Below are 13,085 nucleotides of genomic sequence, written 5' to 3'. Positions count from 1 at the left end.
TGTCACCCCTCCTCTATCCTATCCCAACCCTGAGAGTGAAGTGGTCCCAACATTAAACCAACTCGCAGCCATTCATTTCCCAACAAATTAACAGCAGACAGCTACTTTGTAATGCCTGAACTGTCTGTATTGCAAATCATTAGGTTACAATATCAACATGAAAATAAATAAGAGAATCTGGAGATTTCCAGCATGTCAACGCTAACTTGGCAGCAATGGTGACCAAGAAGAAAAGCCTGTGCTATAAAACTAAGGAAAAGCAGAGAGGTCTTGGAGGATAAACACATGGGAACAGAAAGATCTATCAAATGAGGATCAGTGAGATAGAGGCAAGACCAAAAAGAGGAGATTGCAGACAGATGCAAATAGTGAAATACTAGGAATACTGAAACAGCAGAAATGGGAGAGAACAGATTGGTTAATTTAAAATTGTCCCGTTACCATCAGCACACACAGGTTAAAATTTACAGAAAAAGCTCATTTAGTGTCATTGGTACCCACAAATATTCATCATAAAAATTACTGTTTTAAAAACAATGAGCAGATCAAAGTAAATGTATTCAACACTCAAGATGTTAAATACTATTTAAAATGTCATGTTTGTGACCAATACAAATCAGACAGCTCACTAAACTCGGGTGTCTCTGCTAGCATATACTGTAGAACATTTTCTCTTTTTTACCATCCATTTTTTATTTTGATTAGCACAGAACATTCCATACAATCAAATCAAATGTAAAGCAAGATAAATTTTGCTTTGCTTTTTACCTTTCCAAAGGATGCTTTAAAAGCCTGTTTGATGAGCTGGCGCTGGGCAATGGTCCTGTGTGCAATAATCTCAATTATGGCAGCTTCATCAGTACCTGTGATTTAAAAAAAAAAAAAAAAAAAGTGCAGAGTATTACATTTGTTGCATGCTTTATATTTTGTAGCTTTTAATATGACAGCTCATGGTCCAACATTTAACAAAAAAAAAAGAAACACTATACAGACAAATTTCAGTTATGTACTAAAAATTAGACTTATCATATGAACATTACTCAATATGTAATGGAGAGGGGCCCAAAAAAAGAACACTAACTACATTAAAAATATATCCTAGAAGTCATTAAACATTCCCATTTCCACTTAAACATCCAAGGAAAAGGCTGATCAAGCACATCGAGCCTACAAAAAAGTGGGAAAAGATGAAAAGGAAGAGGACTAACTGGCTTGATACTATGACTTTAAACTATGGCAGGAAACCAAAACTGCCAAGGGGATATACATGAATTTTCTGGAATATTTAATTTTTTATTCCAATCTAAATACATCAGGGGCGGCACGGTGGCACAGTGGGTAAAACTGCTGCCTCACAGGAGACCCGGGTTCGCTTCCCAGGTCCTCCCTGCGTGGAGTTTGCATGTTCTCCCCATGTCTGTGTGGGTTTCCTCCGAGTACTCCAGTTTCCTCATGCAGTCTAAAGACATGCAGGTTAGGTACACTGGCTGTGTACGTGCCCTGTGGTGGTCTGGCGCCCTGCCCGGGGTTGTTTCCTACCTTGCGCCCTGTGTTCGTTGGGATTGGCTCCAGCAGAGCCCCCCCCCCATGACCCTGTGGTTGGATAATGGATGGATAAATAAATACATCAGTACATTCATTGAAATGTTTAACAGCACTACTTGTAAACATATTAAAAGTGCTCATCAGGCCCTAATCAGCTTTGACATTGAGACATTCTATGCTGCATTACTTGAGCATTTGTAAAGAGATGTTTCACTACAAAATGTGCAACGTAGAAGAGTAAACATGTCTGTGTATTGTTGGAAGATATATGAATGAAGATATTCTTTCATGAACCATTTTAGAAGCTCTTTTGAAAATTAAAATGCATAAAGGTACATTAACCACATGTTCTGCAACCTGGACTACAACTAGTCAATACAACCCAATTATGACATTTTCAGAAGGAAATGGAGCACCTCAAGCAGGCATGTTTCTCAGAGGATGACGCAGAAAGATATCCACATAAATAACCAAACACCCCACCCACTGCCACCACATTCTGAAATCATCAACCTGGTGTTTGTACCCACCTATCCGGACTCCTCCTGTTCATGTGGTTATCTACATATACACATGCCAGTGATTTGATTTTTCATTTCTCTTCCTTGCTATAATGAATATAAAATAGATCCTGCACTGAAAACAATATTCAGTATTGCAGCAAGAATAATGTTGATATTCATGTTGGCCAATTAGATCTCTCTCTGAAAACTTTTTTTTAATTCTTTTTATACATCTAAGACACATTTAGCAGAGATATCCGTAGACACTCCTATTGGATTCTTGAAAAATGATGTTCGAACAAACAAAAAGCACAAAACTCAGAATGGAGTCACATTTAGCTAAATGCAAAAAGTAGCTTTAAAAAATATATTATAGATAGATGGATAGAGAGAGAGAGCGCTCTTGTACCTTCATTGGGCATACACCTAAATGATGTAAAAGCAAGCAAGATAAGGGATAGAAGAGGCTTGGGAAGACATATTGATATGCTTATAATATCCTTTTCACATATAACAATTGCACTCTTCTTTTTTCTACAAACACCAATATTTCCAGCCTGCAAAATTTTACATTATAAATTGGCCATTACCCAGCATTGTAAGCATATTTCAAAACATTGTTGGATATTTTTCTCTATAGTTGATTAAATTGGTTTAAAATCTGGATTATCCTCCACTCTTTTTTCCTGTGTATTATGCTTAAAGTCAATCAATCAAGTGTCTGAAGTTAGGGCTGAAAAAGCTGAAGTCCATATATACAAAATTTTAAAGCCTAATACTTTAACTTTTTTTTTTTTTAAATATTAATTAATTCCAATACTTGAAAGTTTCAATTTTCTTTTCTTCTTTAAAAGCAATAGAAACTACCTCTAGTTTTAAATATTTTAAGAAAGGGAAATCCAGCTAATACAGGCCAGGTAGATAGAAAGGTAACTAAGAAAAGAAAATAAAAAGAAATAAAACTAATAGCTTTGGTCTGCGGTATTGTCATCTTTCATGTGCATTTAGGAAAGCTCTGAAAAAGTATATTAAACAATTAATTTTAAAACACCACTTACCAACTTGTATGGAGCCATTCAATGTAATGTTTCCTGGCAAACTATTTTATTTTGACACAGGTACAGATAAACAGATTCCTGATGTTCCTGGCACTTCAGCACGCCACATACAGTTGCCCAGGAGAAAAACAGGGTGACCAGAGATCAATGTTCACTTTGCAGTGTTTAACGCTACAGTTTTGTTTTTTTCCCCCAAATTGTAAAAGACCGAGTCACTGGATACCATAGCCGTACAAAATCACTAGGTATAATTTGCCAGGGTAACAAGAATCTAAGGTATAGTTAGGGATTCTCCAGTATCATATGTAATTAAGAATGTATATAAGAACCAATGCAGAGCTTCTGCTATCAATTGTTTCCCCCATTACTTAATTTCTAAAGGTCTCACATTCCATTTAAAAGAAGACTGGGACTCCAGCTAGTCCAGGAGCATTGATTTGATCAGAAAGCATGTCAGGCAGGTTGCAATGGAAGTGTAATAGTAAAGATATGCACTTTTTATTTTTATAAAAATTGACAGATTGAAAAGAATTTCTTCTGAAAGCTTACAAGCACTAAAGTCCAAAACATAACCCTGTTTATATTAAGTTTGTATTATGATCATTGCTATTCAAAAACAATGAGGACATCAACATTTTCGACATATGCTTATGAGAGATCTAGTAACATGAAACAACTAGCAACAGTTTCTAGTATGGGTGCTGCAGAGATCGCTTCACTCACTGATGCCAACTTGAACATGGGGAATTGCTCACTGCCTATTTTCATCCACTCATCCAATAACATTGTCGTTACAATCTAAAAATTGCACAATATATCTTTTTACTTTATCAGTCCTCACCAGTCAACCACCACACTATCAGCTATTTCACACTGCACAACTAAGAATGTATTTCAGCAAAGCAATGGTAACATTTACTGCAGCATTCACCTCGAATCTTAATACATAATCCTCCTTGACAAATACAGTGTTTCAGACATATATGCAATTCTGATAAAGGACTATAGCTGGAGGAAGTAGCTGAAGCACAGACCACAACTTAAGCAATCAAGTTTCAGCACTACAGAAGACGGTTAAGCGGACGTGTAAAAAGAAATCGGGTGTATGAGGTGAAATAAAGAAATAAATAAATAAATAAATACACACATACACACACACACACATCTGGAGCTATCTGCCAAATAATTTACAATATCACCTTTACATGATTTGACCACCATTAAAAGAAATCTTATATAACCTAAATAATGTGATTTGGTACTTGTACCTCCACCTTACCTGCACCCTTCATGGCTGCCCGCAGCTTTTAAGCATCTTCATCTGCATTAAATTTTGGGTACTGTGTTACTGTTCCACGTGATCCAATCTGGAGAAAGACAAAAAGAACCATTATATGACAGAGCACTGCAAACCAACAAATACATGATCAAAAAAGTGACCAGAAATTCATTATTAAGACACGGACAATGCTGTACGGCTATTATGTTTTATGTAGGAGGGGGAGAAACCTTGTATACATGCACATACAGTTGTGATATGTGGCACATCTGGCATGAACTGAAGTTCTTGACAATCGGGAGATGACAGTTACTAACGTGTTTAATTTTAGATAGATAAAAAGTTAATAGAACAATGTCCGTCTGTCTTTTATACACCATGTATGTGTGTTATATATTTTGTGACTATGTGTGCTGCTCCTTGTCCCCTGCTCAGTTTCAGTCTCGGGGGAAAAACACTCTTTTGTACAACATTCTGTTGTGAAAGAGATACAAATTTGGGACTGTCAAATGCCAGATCAGCTGCCAACGTACTGCGTAGAGCACTTATCACACATTGCTACAGCCTTTAAAGCCAATTTACTCACCTGTTGTTCAGTTTCCACTCTATCCTGTGCAGAATGTGTGTGACCCTGGCCCAGCCCATGCTGCACCTTACACTCTCTCTATACACAATGAAATACTCTCCAGAAAAACATCTATGGGTTGTTTTAAACTTTAAAAAGAGACAACTAGGGAGTTGCATGCTTTGCCGAGTGTTTGAATAAAGGCTCAAACACTGAATAAAGCTTGAGTGCTGTTTCTCCAAGATCTACTTACTACACCCTCTCCTGACTGTCTTTTGTGCCACACACTTTCTCTGTCTCATATTATATATACACACAAGTTCTAGAAAAGTTATAGAATGCTAGTTATATGGAATAGGAGTATCTTGAGTCAAATTCTAACCACAGTTTTGACTGTATTGAGAATGACACATTTGTTGAAGGACTAGATGCTACTTTTGATTTGCAAGTACTGCTTACAATATAATTTTGAAGCAGTGTGGCTTGCAGTTTTACAGTTTAAGTGTAATGGGTTGAATTACCATAACTTGATGCTGTCTGCTGCACATTCTCCCTACGTTATTGAGCAGTCGCCTTTCAGTTTCAACTTAGAGTACAGGCAACATGTATTTGTGTATCAGCCAGTACTGTTGCACTGTATCTGCACCCTTCAAGCTTAAATGTTAAGATTGAATGACACTTCTCTAGCACACAAGAAAAAAAAAAAAAAGCATTTTCAGCTACCAACTTGTACAAAACACACACATGTCAAAGGCATCAACAGCACCATGCAATATATTTTATCTCATTTCTAATCATGCATGCTTCACCCACAAAGGACAAGCACACTCCCACCCCCTCACAGAATGATTGATTGCAATTACAAATGGGGAATAAATTCAGAAAGTAGCCAAGGGTTGAAGCAAGTGCAATTAGGAATGGGATTTAAAAAAAAAAAAAAAAAAAAGTAAATTATGGAAAATTGTATAAATCTGATGTGCTCATGATTTAGTAAGGGCTACCTGCAACCCAAAATTGGCGAGAAACATGGGTTTAGGTGTACGTAAGGTGTGTGTGTGTGTGTGTGTGTGTGTCTCAGAGGCCCTGTCCAGGGCAGTTTCCTACCCTGCACTAAGAGTTGCCTGCCAGGAAAGGCATCGTCCCACCCTCACAACCCAGCACTGAAAAAAGCTGGCATGAAAATATATTAATGTACTTGCTTTTTTCTCACATTTCATGTCTGGAATAAACGACCAACAAAAAAATTAATTACTAACCATTAATTAATTAATTAATTAATTAAAAAACACTAAACTTGTGGGGCAACTGCAACTGAAGGCAGGAGAAGATGTGTGAATTCCAGCTCAAAAACTCCAATCTATTTTACAAAATGTAAACTTTGTCCGAGTCTAGTGCTAAACAGAAATTGTTTAAAGGACTGGAATGAAAAATAATTTTGAAAGTAAAAGTTTGGTGGAGTACATAATTATACATACATAGTTACAAATGTGTGTATTTTTTGGAATAAAAAAATATAATACTTGTTTTGAGAGACTGTTTAGGCGCAGGAGATTAAAGATTTGCAGAAAGGGGGACACCTTGTGCAAAACCGTCTAACTTTTGCAGTGCTATGGCACATGACATCTAAAACTGGTACAATCATAGCTGACCGATTGGGGCACAAAAGAATATTTATTCCAGGGTTGTGCGTCAAAATGTTTTCATTTCAGAACTAACCAAAAGACAGACAAAAATTCAACCTTTCTTCTCCAAAACAATTTTTTAATGTGAAATATTTAATGGTATAATGAACAGCATTATTCAATTTTAAAAATAGTTGACACAGTCCTCTACCCCTCAGGCAAGCCCATGAATGGCGAAGACTCTAAAGACACAGACTAGCCACAATGAAAGCTGTACATGTAGAAAGTGTTTACAAAGCACGTTCCCCACTAAATACATAACCATTTCACATCAATGGAAAGAAAAGCCATGTCATCACTTACCGCTGCCATGGTTACAAAGGGAATTTCTCGGAATGCTGGAATGCCTGGATAGAGACAAAAGGAAAATTTTACTAATAGGCAACAAGACACCATTTTTTTTTTTGTAAGCACAAAATAGTTTAGCAATCCACAAGCAGAGAGCCTTGAGTAGAGACTGAATGCTCACCAAATGTCAGAAAAGGAAGTGAAAAGAAACGTTACATATTACAAGAGCAGTTCCCACTGAACCCCTCTGAATGGAAATTTCAAATACAAGAGAGGTCAACTCATCCAGCAACATTAATGTTCTTTAGTTACCCTTGTACATACTTAATATTTAGTGGTGTACCTAAACAGTAGAAAAAAACTAATTTCAGGAAAAAAAACAAAAACATGAGCTGTATTTGCTCTCTTCCAATTTAACCCTTTATTTACACTTTAAAGCTTGCTGAAATTTCTGTCTGTTTACAGGCACTCCCCGGGTTACGTACAAGATAGGGACTGTATGTCTGTACTTAAGCTGAATTTGTATGCAAGTCAGATCAGGTACATTATTTTAAATAAATGCTATTGTTGAGCGACTAACCAAGTGCTCTGCCAATGAATGATATTATTTCACCTTTCTCCAACCTTTTCATTACTTCTACTTTATTTTCCATGGTGATGTTTTTTTCTCTTCTTTACTGTATCATCAGCTCTTGCATCAGATTTGTGTTTCAGAGACATTCTTGAAGGGTGAAGACAAAAGGTTAAGATGAGCTCTTCTGCGCAGCGCTATACATGCTATCACAGCAGGAAGGCTGATGTACTGACAAGAAACAACTTCCTGCTGTGTGCGTAACAGTACAAGCAGGCTTGCTATTGAGAATGACTGGGGGTGGCGAGAGGGGATTCATCACTTGCCCACCACACAGTCACTTCCACTACAGTATGCTGCCTGCAGCGTCCGCCCTCCGAGAACAAACACGGTGAGGCCAAAGGCGGGTAGTGAATCGCCCAACCCCAATTCAACAGGCAGCCATCCAAGGAACACTACAATGCTACCCCCCGCCACCCTGTTCACCCTCATTGGCCTCCGCTCAGCCACAACCGGGTCACCGCTTGCAGCATTACCAGCTGCCTACCGAGAACGAACAGGGCAGCCATGTGTGGTGGGCGGGCAGTAAAACGCCCCCCTCCGCTCCGTTCGGCCTGCGTCCAGTCAGGAGCAGTAGCTGCGGCAGCGTAGTGGGCGGGCAGCGAACCATTGTCCTGCACACAAGCGATAGCTGCAGCCCCAGTGACTATTGACCACGGGTCACGCTTGCCGCTGGGAGCCACCCGAGGGACACTACACTGTCCCCACCTCCAGCCTCTGCTTGCAGCGTCCCCAGGCCGAAGATGACGGAGCGGCAGTTACTGAGGCGCATGCGTCGCAGCTGTAGCCCCGTTCGCAAGTCATAGGTCGGATGTCCGTAACCTGGGGACTACTTGTACTTTATATCAGTGGTGTCAAGTTCAGCCTTGGTTTTTGTCCCAATCAACATTTTCTTTTAAATTGGACTACTACTTTAAAAATTTAAAAAAAATATATATGTTTCTTTTGGCTTCTATCCAAAAATTACAAAACGGAGTTTGCTAATTTGTTTTCTGAAATGTAGCCAGCATTTATGTATATTATAAACTGAGGCAAAAAACTAAATTATCATTCAGTGTGTCTAAATGCACTGTAATAGAACTGTAATAGAAACAGAAACCTGGTTTCTAAAATGACATACAAGTCCTTATTAGGGTTAGAAAGCCAGGAGATTGGTCTCTGAAAACACACGTAGATTTCCCTGTAAGTAACTCGGTTATCTAGCCACGTCAACCGTTAACAGAATTACCGTTTATGGTTTTGTAGTCTGTTTATGTCCACTGCACTCAGTTAGCTTCTCATAAGCTTTCAGTGGTCACAGGTTTAAGTATCCACATGATAAAATTTCCAGAGGCAAATGCTCAGGCAAACGCATTATTTCAACCAGTAGAAGAAACAATCTGTCTCATTATCTCAGAAATCGCTAAATTTATGTTGATGAGCTGAATGTTCAGGGTTAAGCTCAGAGGCACAATCTTTGGAGCAGTGTTGGAGCCCATTAAAAGTAATTTGCATTGCACAGTCCGATTTTATTTTATTTTTTTATTTTTTTTTTTTAATATGAGGAAACCCAAAGCAGTACATGCATTTTCCTGAAGTAAAAATACCTGCATTATTATTACCATCGCAGTAGCAATGGTGGTAAGGCAAGCAGCATACGCACTGGTATCACAGGCTTCTACAGGGCTTAATTACACTGTCAAGCAGAAGACTGTGCTGCGTGCAATCTGGTAACAGAAATATATTAATAAAGTGTCAGTTTAGTTACAGTATAATCCACCTACTTGATATAGATTTGTTAGAACAGTGTGATCAGGTGACGCGGTTGTAAGTGTTCATACCGCAAAGCAACAATGCCTTAGTTTGGGGTTGTAAAAAAGGGGATGGACTTTACTCATTTTACACCACATGAAGGACTAAATGTATTTTTAAAACACAAGAAAATTACCACATGCTTTATGCTTGTTTTCATAGTCACAATGGCCAATCACTTTTTTTTGCGCAGTTCAATGATGTCAAGTTTTTTTTTAACCAAAGGTGAACTTCAGAAGTGCACCTTTGCACATAAATGTTTTTTTTTTTTTTTTTTTAAGAAACCAGGTTTCTACCTTAACTGAGTTATTCATCTTATCCCAGTTTTTGTGTGTACTTGTAAATGCACTCACTGACATACTGTAGTACACTCTACCACTGATTTTTTACAAATGCTGTGCTATAGCTGTATAATTTAGATATATCATCTTTCAGGAATTATTTTTCATGTACAAGTTCCATCCATCCATCGTCTTCCACTTATCCGAGGTTGGGTCGCGTGGGTAGCAGCTTCAGCAGAGAAGCCCAGACTTCCCTCTCCCCGGCCACTACTTCTAGTTCTTCCAGGAGAATCCCAAGGCGTTCCCAGGCCAGCCAGGAGACCTAGTCCCTCCAGCTTGTCCTGGGTCTTCCCCGGGGCCTCCTCCCGGTTGGACGTGGCCGGAAAACCTCACCAGGGAGGCATCTTGATCAGATGCCCGAGCCACCTCATCCGACTCCTCTCGATGCAGAGGAGCAGCGGCTCTACTCTAACCAAAAGACCAAAAGGACTTTCTTCAGATATAGCAGTATCTTCCAGTATTACTAACATATACTTGTTAGTTTAATGGGAAACAATAAATTGGTGTTAGTAAGCCCCATTATCCATTCAGTCCAAGTTTGACTACAGCCTTGCAACTAGTGCTGACACAAATGGCTCAGACTTCCTAGGAGCGTTTAAAATTGGGGAAATCAGACCACAAAAATAATTATTAATAACTTAAAAAAACATATGTTAAGGTATTTATGAATTAACCATCCATTCCCATTATAGGGCAGGAAATCTTCAGAAACAGAACAAGCATAATCCACATTATTAGTATTACCTTTTATTTGTTAGAGAGTTTGACGAAAGGGAGAAAAAAATGAAACATGATTATATATGCTAATCCAGTAGAGGAGACGAAAATCAAACAAACTTTAGTTATTACGCAATGGAACCTGTTTGTGTTGTACTCAAAATCATGTCTTCTTGCAAGTGAAACAATCTTGTCCTTCTGGAACACCAATTTAACTAGTAATTCCATAGCAGTTTCAGAGATTTAGTGTTATGCAAACACTTATCACTTAATTGACCCAACGTTGGGGTACGTATACAACTTCATTGCAGGTAACTGTCACATATATAACCTAGGACCAATGTATAAATTACACCTTAGGCAGTTATGGAGAGTTCAGATAGGTACCTCTCCCAATAACCCCACAGTGGGAATAGGAAGTTAACGAAAATGGACGCTGAGGTTCATAAAACTGATGGATATAATCCGCATTTGACTGGAAATATTCGGATTTAATTTTTCACTAAACTGAAACTACAACCTACTGTTTACACTTTTTTACATTCATGAAGCTACTTTTTAAATGAATTTATTAAATGGAAAATATCAGCAAAACTCAAGACACAACCAAACGGACATAGCTAATTAAACCCATAAGTTGTCCCTGAAAATGTCTGTTTTGTTGCAGAGTGATGCAAAAATAAAAACTTTTTTTAAAAATTTAAAACAACAATTAAATGTTCATTAGCTGGACTATCTTTAGTTCCATTGCTTTACATGATCGATAAATTCTAATTAATAATATATAAAATATATATATATATTTTTTTTTTTTTTTTTATTAAATTCAGTCATACCTACACCAAGCCTGCCCGGCCACTATGTCTAGAAATATTTGTTCATAAGGAAAATTAAAATTGAGCCAAAATAAAAAAAAAAACCTCACATGTAACAGCTCTTACTGTTAACAAAAACCAACAGAACCAATGAGTAGTGCTTTAGGTCACCAGTACTTGCATTAAGTCGGTAGAATCAGTGGAAAAAAATCTCGCAAAGTCCTTCAGCAGACAAACGCTGTATATTGTAATACAATCATTTGTTAATTAAATATGCAATATCAGGGTTTGAAACCATGCACAAGAAAGCTAAAATTGTTGTGCAGTTAGAGCAATACGGGGGAGTGATTGTTGGGTTATTTGTGCAAATATTTTTTGCCATTTCTCTTGCTACAATTATCAGCACCAGGCACCTGAAAGTTATAGTGTGTGAAAGCAAACCATTAACTACCAGAAGAAGGGTGCTGAATTTTCTAGTGAATAGAAAAAGAAAATATAAAATAGCATAGAGGGTATTTAGACCGATTCATGAAAATGTAGGAAATGTTACGCCCAAAACAGATAGGAACAGCATTTCACACTGGAGTGTTTATAAAAAGACAACATTGATGATTTATACGCAATGACGTATTTGCAAAATTTTGCAGGTTGCTCACCAAGGGGTAAATACGTTGTGTGACTACCAACTTACATACATGGTCATAAACCTTACAGAGCATTACAGAAGTAAAATGACTCAATGCCATCAAAAATATAAAATGTTCCAGGTTACACAAAACAGAAAATAGATGCTAAAAGCAACCAAAAACTTTCAAATGCCTCTCACTGCCCACCATGTCAGTCAAGGTGACTTGAAAGTATTTGCATAGCCATGCACACCAGTCCATCACTGGCCACACTCACATACTCAAAAGACCCATTCAATCTATGTATAGGTCCTTGGACTGAAGAGAAAAAGGATAAGTGCCCTAAGGAGTTATTAGCCATTTATATTTAAATTAGGACTTATTTCTACAGTAGTTTCTTCAGGGCCACTTCACCATACACTTGCACTGCATATCCTCTCAGTGAGGACACTTGGAATCTGCACTGAACAGTATGTTCATTTATTCAAAGCAAGAATTTTCCAATAACATCTAAGCTTTAACATCATAATCAGGCAGAATTCACAGGACATGCTGAATGGTTGTATCCCTCAGACTGACTGGGTGCATCAGTGGATTTAACAGTAGCTGCCAGCTACCACTACGTGCTTCAACAAACTCTGGCTAGACAGTGTTTTTTCTGTAATATGTAAAAGTTAAATATATTATGGAGATACCGGTTTTATTAAACCATTGTATATTTAAAGATTATTGTATAATGAACTGTATCTTAAAGTGTGAACTGAATCCACTCTCTAAGCAAACATTGTACATCAACTTTAACTTTTCTGTCAATTTAATCTAGTTGTAAAAAAATCCTTAATTATACAATACTGTCTATATTATGACACAATGATGTGCAATATCGCATTGCAGTCTCTAATACAGTAATAAAAATATACATTGTTCCATTATTTTTAAATATTTGAAGAAAATGAACACGCCACTAAATTGAGACGCACACAAAAATGTTGCCGTTTTATTTTCTATTTTATAACTATTAAGGGCCGGAGATGGACGATGTGTTTCATGTTGGTTGGACATGCAAGTAAGAATTCCTCTTTACTCTGTGTACTGTTCAAATGACTATGCAAGAGCTGCTAATATTAGTGCAATATATGGATTTTTTTCCAAGTGAGGTCACTTATTCAAATAAGAGCACAACCTCACCTGTGATCTATTGTTACAGCATCATTGCCCCAAGTTGCTATAATTAATAAAAGAAT

General features: G+C 37.6%; 1 protein-coding gene across 2 annotated transcripts in view; it reads right to left on the bottom strand.

Annotated features, from left to right (window-relative positions):
• Window positions 1–13,085, bottom strand: part of anxa4 (annexin A4) — a 30,695-nt gene that overhangs the window by 14,762 nt on the left and 2,848 nt on the right. The window contains exons 1-4 of one of the 2 annotated variants that reach the window (XM_039768506.1): window positions 10,543–10,552; window positions 6,936–6,979; window positions 4,386–4,473; window positions 769–863 (exon numbers count right to left, since the gene is read on the bottom strand). In XM_039768506.1, coding sequence (XP_039624440.1) covers window positions 769–863; window positions 4,386–4,398 — 108 coding nt within the window. In that variant the 5' untranslated portion in view covers window positions 4,399–4,473; window positions 6,936–6,979; window positions 10,543–10,552. Of the gene's footprint in view, window positions 1–768; window positions 864–4,385; window positions 4,474–6,935; window positions 6,980–10,542; window positions 10,553–13,085 lie in introns of those variants that run through there. The other variant, XM_039768505.1, reaches the window with a different exon arrangement.

The sequence above is a fragment of the Polypterus senegalus genome, chromosome 11, assembly GCF_016835505.1.
Source record: "Polypterus senegalus isolate Bchr_013 chromosome 11, ASM1683550v1, whole genome shotgun sequence".
In the NCBI taxonomy this organism is placed as follows: Eukaryota; Metazoa; Chordata; class Cladistia; order Polypteriformes; family Polypteridae; genus Polypterus; species Polypterus senegalus.
Note: the sequence above shows the minus strand (reverse complement) of the source record. Positions and strands in the feature narration are given on the sequence as shown.